Here is an 11,723-nt window from a genome sequence, read left to right as displayed (position 1 = left end):
GGTAAAAGAGTTCTACTGCATCCCTGCTTCCACTGAAAGGTCTGTCTTTAGAACTTCATTCACCACTTGCTGTTTTTGAGTTTTTGATCAAATTCTGCAAATTTCACATCTTACCTAGTCCACTGCATAAACTATTTTTAGGAGAAAAACTTTCTTCTGATAGAAAACACTCTGTTCACCACTGACTGAAATGAGATCTGAGTAAGAATGTCTATAGATATTGAAGGTTTAACTCAAATAAGAGTTCTGTCCAATCACAATCTTACACAGGTAACCACGCCCACTTTGCAGCTCATTTCATTCCAAGCAAACAAAACTGATCTCAGAGAGCTGCTCTCTCTTTCAGGCTGTGAGTGCAGGAAAATGGCCGAGGCCAGTATTTCAGTAGATCAGGACCAGTTCAGCTGTCCAGTCTGTCTGGCTCTGCTGAAGGATCCAGTGGCTATTCCCTGTGGACACAGTTTCTGTATGGTGTGTATTAATGGCTGTTGGGATCAGGGTGATCAGAGGGGGGTCTACAGCTGCCCCCAGTGCAGAGAGACCTTCACTCCAAGGCCTGTTCTACGCAGAAACAACATGCTGGCTGAAGTGGTGGAGAAACTGAAGAAGACAGAACTCCAAGCTGCTCCTCCTGCTCACTGTTACGCTGGACCTGGAGATGTGGAGTGTGATTTCTGCACTGGGAGAAAACGCAAAGCCATCAAGTCCTGTTTGGTGTGTCTGGCTTCTTATTGTGAAACTCATCTTAAACCTCACTATCAGTCTCCTGCCTTTAAGAAGCACAAGCTGGTCGAAGCCTCCAAACAGCTACAAGAGAAGATCTGCCCTCAACATGATAAAGTAATCGAGATCTTCTGTCGTACTGACCAAAGCTGCATCTGTTATTTGTGTACGAAGTATGAACACAAAGGTCATGATACAGTTGCAGCTGCAGCAGAACGGTCTGAGAAACAGGTAAGAACAATAATTTATTGAATGACTTTATGTTTAATCAGTTTTTCTTACGTAAGTTGGATTATATAGGTACGGAATTGAAACTGTAACTGTATATTTTAAGTGACTGAAATGACTTATGTGACGCTTGTGGGGGAGGGAGTGGTAGCTTAAATAATTTATCTGTCACATTGTTAATACTAAACGAGTCAAACAAGTCAATCAACATTTCATCAGCCAGCTCTTTTCTCCCAGCACACATTTCAAGTGAAACCTCCTGCTTGTAGAGATTTCCCCACAGTTAACTCCTACTTGGCACAGATACACTCATCACAACAGTGCATGAAAATGTCAAAAACAAAGCACTGATAACTTCAGCATCACATTACATCATGTAACTCATTTCAACAACAACCAAATCCAATTTTGGCAAGCTGGGATATAAATAACCTACTAAAGAAAGTTTATGTATCATAAAAACATTAATGTATGCCAGACTCTGTCAAACTCTAAAATACAGTTATAACTTAGCCGTTAATCTCAATTTGATAAGTTTATTGTGTGGACATCAACACTCCTCCTGAAGATCTACCTTCCTGCAGGTTTCACCTCCATCCCCCCGTAACACACCTCATTGAGCTAATTAAGGACAAAATGTCTGTGCACAGGCCTGCTTGTATGTCGAAATAACTATATAAAATGTTTTTCCTCAGAATCAGCTGAAGGAAATGCAGAGGAAATCTCAGCAGAGACTCCAGGAGAAAGAGAAGAAGCTGCAGGAGGTCAAACAGGCTGTGAAGACTCTTAAGGTGAGTAGTGAGCAGAGATCTGCTGGAGCAGCTGTTTCACAGCTCAGTCAGACTCTCCTCCAGTCAGACAGTGAGGAGTCCAGTGTTGGACACTTAGAGATCCTACACAGCCACAATGTGGACAGTGAGTCATCTAGAGTCCCAGTGAGAGAGTGAATGATAGCTGGTGTGTAAATGGAGCTCCATCTTGTGTGTGTGTTGTAACAGAGCTCTGCACAGGCAGCAGTGGAGGACAGTGAGAGGATCTTTACTGAGCTGATCCGCTCCATTGAGAAAAAGCGCTCTGAGGTAACAGAGCTGATCAGAGCTCAGGAGGAGGCTGAACTGAGTGGAGCTGAAGAACTCCTGGAGCAACTGGAGCAGGAGATTGCGGATCTAAAGAGGAGAGACACTGAGCTGGAGCAGCTTTCACACACAGAGGATCACATCCATTTCCTCCAGGTAACCATCACTATCTGATCTACTGAGAAACATGAAATCAGAAAGACTCTGAAACTCTGACTGACATTGAAGATATGTGAACAAGCATTGATGTTTCATGTTCTGCATGTTGTGTCAACAAGAGGCTTTTAGAGCACTGCTAGTCTCGGCAGCTCAAACCCTGTTAGCATTTCCTAAATTGTCAGGGTACCTCAAATCATTCATGACCACAACTTATTCAACACATACAAAACACTCTTCAAAAAAAGTTTACACCACCGTTAGCCTGGCACTAACTTAACACTGCATATCCAATAGAATGCTAGCAGAAATTAGTATTACTGTAGTGAAGTATAGTATATTAGTGTTACAGAGTGAAGTTCTAGTGCTTGACATTAGAATCAGTGAGGGAACAAATTACAATAACAGTGCTTTACTATCTCGCCTCTTCCTTTCCAGGCCTTCACTCCACAGTGACTTCACACTCAGTGTGATGTCAGAGGGGGTTAAGGGGAGGGGCCCACGGATACTTGGTTTGCTGTGATGTAGTGTAACATTTAAAGTAAGAGTGCTAGTTAAGAAAAGCACATTGTAGCAACAGCCCTAGGCTGGACAGCCTGATGGAGCATCAGAATATTCAGCACTGAAGCCCTGAAGATGCAGCCCTAACAGCACCAGCAATGAGAAATAAAATATTGGAAATCTCAGGAAATTAATAAATTTGTATTTGTCTTTACTTTAAGCTCTCCAAGCTGGGACTGACCTCTTTGGCACTGACAGTATAGCATGTTATTAACACTACTAATAATGCTGAGATGCTTACAAATGTGACGTTTATAGACAGTGTTACCGCTATGTTTGATTCCATCTGTGAAACTGTGGATGAAGACGGCAATTAGGTTGAGCACTTTATCCTGGTGAATAGCATAGCTGATGAAGCTAAGCAGCGTTCCGTCCTCTTCAGTGTTTATGCAGCTAAAACCTACAAAATGATTCGGAATTTGGCAACCCAAGGAAGACTTAATTCAAGGACTACAGCAGCCCTCTGAGCTCTGAGGATTTGGAACAGTGTTAAGGGACATACTGCACGGCAGTGTAGTCTGTGGTATAAATGATGACAGTATGCAGCATCAGCTGTTCAGAGAAACCACACTGACTTTCACAAACGCGCTTTCGAGTGTATAATCCATGGAGTCAGTGGCTACTAACACCAGACATACACATGACCAGATGAGTGGCATCATCAGGCACATCGCGTATCAGAAAGGAAGTCAGACATGTCCTCCAAACCAGTGGAAAGTTACCACTGTGAGGGTCCACACTTTGTTGGTGACTGTGGTTTTAAAGACACTGACAGAAAAAGTGACCCATAGATAAAAAAGTGCAGAGATACTGAGAGTAATCAGAACCAGGCCATATCAAAGTAAAGCCTAAAATGAATGCACATCACATGCAAGGTGAGCATGAGGAAGAGTCAAGGAGGAGGCAGAACCCCAACAGTGCAATAGTTTATGAAATAAACCAGGTTGACACATACTCCTTACTCTCTATTTTGACCTCCCAGTGTGACTTATGTGGGTCACTGCATTTCAGGTGAGTGTTTGTCTCCAGTAGAGAAAGTTAGGGCCATTAAGGATGATGCTGAACTTTCCTCTTGTACATTGTTCTCTCTCCATTGTGTTTCTCTCTGTAGAGTTTCCAGTCTCTCTGTGTCTCTTCTGGATCTGAGGACTCACCCAGCATCACTGTCCATCAGCATCTCTCATTTGATGGAGTGAGGAAATCTCTCTCTGATCTGAAAGAGAGACTAGAGGAATTCTGCAAGCAGGAGTTCAGTAAAATCTCTACACATGGTAAGAGGAGCTTCCTGCTGTGAAACAATGATGAACATCTTTAGTTGTTCAGAGTGAAAATCAGACATAAGATTTCATCACTTTAACACACTAATGATCTAATATTCCTCTCTTACTCTGACTGCTGAACTCTACACTCTCCACACACCCCGTCTTGTCTCCAGGCTTTTTATTTTATTGTTCTATTTTAAAACATTCAGTTATGAAAAGGTACAAAAACAGACTTTTCCACTGGGAAAAACAAATTTAAGGTACACAACTGGACCTTAAAACCACTGTTATACCTTTGAGTTACATTTACGTTGTTTAAAACCTTGATAAATGAAAAATGTACCTGCACAGTATCTTTATTACTAACAGTCTACGTATTACTAACAGTCTACATTTACAATTCTCAATATTCTACAACTCACATATAGACTCTGACCACACACACACACACACACACACACACACACATGCTTACACAAATTAAGTAATCTAGTAATATATAAAAACATAAACTATTTAGAGGTTCTATTATTTATACAGTAACTATTATTAAATTAATATGTAAGTTCTGTGGCTACGACAGCGAGTAATAAGACCTTTATGTTTATAAGATTAATTTTAATAAACAATACTAAAATTGTTTGAGAGAGAGAACAAAGAGATTGTTTTTGGTGAAAGTGTCTGATCTCCATCCTTTTTAGAAAGTAGTTTTAAATGAAAACGTTTCATTTTCTTTCTCCACAGTTTCAGCAGTTCAGATGATTTTACCCCCAGAGCCAAAAATCAAAGATTTCCTACAGTGTATGTACACAATACACACACACACACACTCATATACACACACACACACACACTCATATACACACACACACACACACACTCATATACACACACACACACACTCATATACACACACACACTCACACACAACACTCACACACACACACACACACACACACTCATATACACACACACTCACACACAACACTCACACACACACTCACACACACACACACACACTCATATACACACACACACACACTCATATACACACACACACTCACACACAACACTCACACACACACACACACACACGCTCATATACACACACACACACACTCATATACACACACACACTCACACACAACACTCACACACACACACACACACACACACACTCATATACACACACACACTCACACACAACACTCACACACACACACAGACACACACACTCATACACACACACACACACACAAAACTCACACACACACACACACACACGCACACACACACACACACACATGCACACTTGCACATACACACGCACACACACTCACATGCACAGACACACACACAAACAGTTACACACAAACACATACACGCACACATACACACACACAACACGTACACACGCACATGTACACACACAACATACACACACACACACACACATATACACACATACACACTACCAAACAACACACACACAACATATACACACACACACTAACATACAACAGACACACACACATCACACACATAACACACACACACACACACACAACACATACACACACTAACACACAGCACACACACATTAACACCCAACACACACACATCACACACAACACACTCACACATCACACACTCGCCACACACACAAACACACACATAGTAATATGAATGTTATAGTTTTGATCAATGATTAAGAATTTCCTAAAATAATAGAAATGTGAACTGAATGAAAAATTATTAGCTTCTCATTCTGAAATGTTCATATTTCTTTTCTTTTTTATTAGATTTCTGTCGTCTGACTCTGGATCCCAACACGGTGAATCAGTACCTCATTCTGTCTGAGGAGAACAGAGTGGTGACAAACACTGGGATATATCAGCTTTACTTTGATCATCCAGAGAGATTTGACTGCTGGTATCAGGTGTTGAGTAAGGAGAGTGTGAGTGGACGCTGTTACTGGGAGGTTGAGTGGAGCAGTAGTAGAATATGGGAGCTGTACATATCAGTCTCATATAAAGGGATCAGCAGGAAAGGAGGGGGAAATGAGAGCTGGTTTGGACACAACAGTCAGTCCTGGAGTCTGCGGTGTTCTCCCTCTCTCTCTTTCTATCACAACAACATTCAGACTAAGATCTCAGCCTCATCATCCTCCAGAATAGGAGTGTATGTGGATCACAGTGCAGGAACTCTGTCCTTCTACAGCGTCTCTGACACAATGACCCTCCTACACACAGTCCACACTACATTCACTCAGCCTCTCTATGCTGGATTCTGGGTTCATGGTAGGATTGGGGTTAGTGGTGGAACTGTGAGGCTGTGTGATCCAAAATGATGTGTATGTTGTATATCATGGTTACCTTGTTGCACAATTCAATATGTCATGTTTTGAAAATGTTCAGACCCCATTCCCTCAGCTTCCTGGGTGGGTTTGGTTGTCTCAGCTGTTTGAGCCTTAAAGAAACTAAGATAATGAGTCTAAAGTGTTTTCAGTAACAGAGCCGAATGAAAATATCTGTATACAGTGACAAACTGGGCTTTGGTAAAAGTATAAGAATTCTGTATTCTAATCACACTGAGCTACAAACTCTTACAGCCTTATAGTAGCTAGATTTCCATTGATTTAATGTATATTTGGCATCAATAAAACTCAAGAAATCTTTAAAAAACGGTTTTGGTACCATTGTTTAAAAATGCTTTACATAAAGAAAAACTGTAATGAAATATAATTTGTTTTATTGACGTTTTGCTTTCCATGAAAATATAATGTATACACTAAATACATGCAGGTATTTTTCCCGTATGAGGTTAAAAAGCATTGACCACTTATGTGAAGAGCTTCATTAATCAGTCTCATTACAAAACATTAAAACATACATTGGGGTCCAAAAGTGAAAATGCTATTTTGCTTTTCTTGCTTATGTAGTTTTTCATTACAAATTAGATCATCAGCATAACAATTTGAGTGAAAAGTAGAATTACATCAAACTGAGATGATTTTCAGAATTTCTTCGCATTTAGTATAGTTTTGTTTTAATGACACTTGAGCTGCCATGTATGGGAAGCAAATCCAGCCAAAAAAAAATAATATTAAAGCAATAAAATGTAAATGCAAACCTCTTTTTGCCATTTCTTTTTCCAAATATCTGCACAAATATCCTGCCAAAATTGAAAATGAAACGAAATAACTGAATTTACAATTTCATTTTTCACATGAGCACGAGTCATTTGTGACAAAAATAAAAATAAATTTAAATCAGCTATTTGAAATTTCATTTTAGTCCTTATTCTGGTATTTCATGGCCAAATCTAAAATGAAAAAGCTAATAAAGAAAAGAAAATCCAAACTTCACTTACACGTCTAAACAAAAATCAAAATCCAGTATTTACGTTCTGATTTATTTTTGATTGCAATCGACTGAATATCTGATGAAAATGAAAATGCAAAATAGATAAATCAACAGCAAAGTGATGGTTTGTGATTCAGTTTTCGGCGTGGACGCGCTTTAAGTGTCAGAATGAAAAGGCAAAAGCAAACAAACATCAGCGCCACCTGCTGGAGATTTACTTTACGTTTCCGAAAACTGATCGTCATGCAAATGTATGTTAATTTAGCACTAGGCGGGGGTACATTTTAGGACATCCTCAGACCTCAGAGTCAGAACGGCATTATTCCTCAAGCTAAACAACTTTGAGTCTCGAGAAAAAAACGCCGTCAGGTCTCAGATCTGGAGAAACTGAACATCAGACCAAACGCCGTCAGACCAAAAGGCCTCAGAGAAAAGGTATCAGACCAAACGCAAGCCTGGTCGAGCACATACTGGTTCGTATAACTTAGAAAACTATTGTGTATCTTGATACAAATGCCAGTGTAACATTTTCACCGTTTTTTTTCTGAGGCCGTTGTGGGAAGCTGCTCTCTCTTTGAACCTGGTGAAACAGGGGATTATTCAGATTGGGGGTCTCATCTTCATGCTTGGTGGTTCTGCTCTCGTCCCCCTCCTCAGCCAACAGCATGTCTCAGTGGCTTTTGGAGATTGTTCTTTGGATTTCAGCCACAGGTTCCCCTCCAGCCAGTAAGGCTCTAGATAAAACCTAGTAAACCGCTCCCTACAAGGAGAAGCACATGAAGGTTCTACATCAGGACAAAAATGAAGAAAATGCACAATTCACTGAATTCCTTTAAAAAATAAAAGACTCTTTATCCCCCTACACTTTAGACTCCAGAGACAGGCTTCAGAGCAGTGCTGTGCTGCCCCTCTGTGGTGATGTAGAGCACTGCATTATCATTCTGCTATAAAGCATGAACACTCATCACACCATATCTGGAACTCTTTAAGCATAAAAATATGATTTTCAGAATTTTTCACTCCACAGCTCTCCGTCCACTGAAGCGTCAAACTTTACTCACCAGTCATTTTCTTAATCATAGAAACACTTCCTGTTCATAAATCTTTGTCTCTTACGTATCCAAACCTCATAAACCAAACTGACTAAATTAAATCTATAGTAACATCTCAAATGCTGTTTTCTGTACTTTTATAATCCAGATATATTTTTCCCTGCATGGACTGTGTCTCTGATCAAGTATAGTGACTGAAAAATAACCAAACCTCATCCTCTTTGTAGCTGGACCCTCCTTAGACCAGTTTAAATTATTATGACTCCAATAAAGTTACTATCGGTTCAAACAACAGTTAAAGAAACAGATTCAAATTCATGTTAGATGTGTGAAGAGAAGAAGTTTAATATTAGAAAACAGACAAAAGGTCCAAACACACTGGATACATTTAGACTTACAAACATTCAGAACTCATTCAGAGTAATTTGTCAGTATATAAAATGTGCCAGTTTAGTTTTTTAACTCTCTATACATTCAAACTGGAGCAACACCGACTTTAATTACAATAGAATTAACATGTAACGTCATAAGTGAACTGTCTGCTCCACTGTATAGACTATTTTAGTAGAAGAAACACTAATAATCGTTTCACTAATAAGTTCTGAGTTAGAATATCTGTAGACATTGAGCTTTTAATGAAAAAAATAATGATTCAGACTTCTGACCAATCAAATCCTTCCACATGCAGCCACTCCCACTCTGCTGCTCCTTCATTTCAGAGAAAACGAAACTGAACCCAGAGAGCTGCTCTCTCTCCGTCTGTGAGTGCAGGAAAATGGCCGAGGCCAGTATTTCAGTAGATCAGGACCAGTTCAGCTGTCCAGTCTGTCTGGATCTGCTGAGGGATCCAGTGACGACTCCCTGTGGACACAGTTTCTGTATGGTGTGTATTAATGGCTGCTGGGATCAGGATGATCAGAGGGGGGTCTACAGCTGCCCCCAGTGCAGAGAGACTTACACTCCAAGGCCTGTTCTACGCAGAAACAACATGCTGGCTGAAGTGGTGGAGAAACTGAAGAAGACAGAACTCCAAGCTGCTCCTCCTGCTCACTGTTACGCTGGACCTGGAGATGTGGAGTGTGATTTCTGCACTGGGAGAAAACGCAAGCCATCAAGTCCTGTTTGGTGTGTCTGGCTTCTTATTGTGAAACTCATCTTAAACCTCACTATCAGTCTCCTGCCTTTAAGAAGCACAAGCTGGTTGAAGCCTCCAAACAGCTACAAGAGAAGATCTGCCCTCAACATGATAAACTGATCGAGATCTACTGCCGTACTGACCAAAAGTTTGTCTGTTATTTGTGTACGATGGATGAACACAAGGGCCACGATACAGTTTGCAGCTGTAGCAGAAAGAAAAGACAAACAGGTGAGAAGTTGAAATTCTGATCTAGAATCTGATTCTTTACTGAATCACACACTTTATACAGGTGGTCAGTTTATGGGAAATGATATTGAAAATGTTGTGATTTTGGTAGGAAAGTGTTAAATAAACCTGACGTTACTTACTGTTAGCAATAAACTAGTCGAAAAGGTCAGCAAACCTTTGACCAGCCAACACCATCTTCCAGGATATTTACAGCTTTATCTCACATGTAGAACTAGAGTGAACTTTAACTCTTCAGCTGCTGTTAAAATGAACTAGAGTACAAATTCTTTCTCCTCAGAATCAGCTGAAGGAGATGCAGAGGAAATCCCAGCAGAGACTCCAGGAGAAAGAGAAGAAGCTGCAGGAGGTGAAACAGGCTGTGAAGACTCTTAAGGTGAGTAGTGAGCAGAGATCTGCTGGAGCAGCTGTTTCACAGCTCAGTCAGACTCTCCTGCAGTCAGACAGCGAGGAGTCCAGTGTTGGACACTTAGAGATCCTACACTGCCACAATGTGGACAGTGAGTCATCTAGAGTCCCAGTGAGAGAGTGAATGATAGCTGGTGTGTAAATGGAGCTCCATCTTGTGTGTGTGTTGTAACAGAGCTCTGCACAGGCAGCAGTGGAGGACAGTGAGAGGATCTTACTGAGCTGATCCGCTCCATTGAGAAAAAGCGCTCTGAGGTAACAGAGCTGATCAGAGCTCAGGAGAAGAACCAACTGAGACAAACTGAAAAACTCCTGGAGCAACTGAAGCAGGAGATTGCTGATCTAAAGAGGAGAAACACTGAGCTGGAGCAGCTTTCACACACAGAGGATCACATCCATTTCCTCCAGGTAACAATCACTGTCTGATCTATAGAACTGTAACACTAAAGGTGTGTGACATAATGACCTCTAGATTCATAAAGAGGAACATGGACTGTCTCATGTTGGTTGCAGAGCATGTGAGCGGTGCAGTGTGGGAGCAGAGTGATGGCAACAAAGCACTACAACACCGATCAGGCATAACATTATGACCACCTCCTTGTTTCTACACTCATTGTCCATTTTATCAGCTCCACTTACTATATAGGTGCACTTAGGTGGAATCTAAACCCTGTGTCCACTACACTGTCCACTCTATCAGACACGCCTACCTTGTCAGTCCACCTTGTAGATATAAAGTCAGAGACGATAGCTCATCTGCTGCAGTCATTCGTCATCCTCTAGTCCTTCATCAGTGGTCACAGGACGCTGCCCACAGGACGCTGTTGGCTGGATATTTTTGGTTGGTGGACTATTCTCGAGTCCAGCAGTGACACTGAGGTGTTAAAAACTCCAGTAGCACTGCTGTGTCCTGATCCACTCAGACCACCCCAAACATACTTCAACTCCTCCATAGTACCCCTTCCCTGTTAAACCTGGTAGCTCATCGCACATTAAACTCTGGTTCATACCATGATCCACAGTTCAGGTAGACAATAGAACAGACAATACACACATAAATCACCTATATACATACGTACAATGGCCATTTACTTCATATATACACGTGCACATTTATCTTAGAAATGATTGCTAAACTAGCTATATTTAACATTATATTTTCTTCTTTACAGGTACCAGCGACCTGGCTCCCACCTCGCCTGGGTCCCCCTGGACCTCAGGTAAGTATAAGTTTAAATTAATACAAAATCAAAAAATGCCTGTCAAAATAAAAGTCACCATAGTAATTATTGAGGAAAGGTGAATTGTAGTCCTGGTGATGTGTTAGGGTAAGCTAACATCATCACGCATAGCACATTTTATATTTTGTGTTTTATTTTTTCCAACATGTTAAACATGTTAAACAGGGATATTCAAACCTTTTGTACACACAGCCCTACGTTGATAATATTATGTTAGTAATATTATACCGAGTGAAAAATGTTTGTTTCTTGTACAGATAGGGGGGA

General features: G+C 40.7%; 1 protein-coding gene and 1 pseudogene across 1 annotated transcript; both read left to right on the top strand.

Annotated features, from left to right (window-relative positions):
• Window positions 1–339: 339 nt before the first annotated feature.
• Window positions 340–6,694, top strand: LOC118803878 (tripartite motif-containing protein 16-like). Its single transcript, XM_036564418.1, has 6 exons — window positions 340–954; window positions 1,647–1,742; window positions 1,950–2,183; window positions 3,856–4,015; window positions 4,751–4,807; window positions 5,809–6,694. Exons 1-6 carry the CDS (start codon window positions 364–366, stop codon window positions 6,354–6,356), a joined length of 1,686 nt encoding a protein of 561 aa, XP_036420311.1. The 5' UTR covers window positions 340–363; the 3' UTR covers window positions 6,357–6,694.
• Window positions 6,695–8,953: 2,259 nt separating this feature from the next.
• On the top strand, window positions 8,954–10,949 carry LOC118803879 (annotated as a pseudogene).
• The last annotated feature ends 774 nt before the right edge of the window (window positions 10,950–11,723 follow it).

The sequence above is a fragment of the Colossoma macropomum genome, unplaced genomic scaffold (genome assembly GCF_904425465.1).
Source record: "Colossoma macropomum unplaced genomic scaffold, Colossoma_macropomum, whole genome shotgun sequence".
In the NCBI taxonomy this organism is placed as follows: domain Eukaryota; kingdom Metazoa; phylum Chordata; class Actinopteri; order Characiformes; family Serrasalmidae; genus Colossoma; species Colossoma macropomum.
The sequence above is the reverse complement of the archived record's forward strand: the minus strand, read 5'-3'. Positions and strand labels throughout refer to the sequence as shown.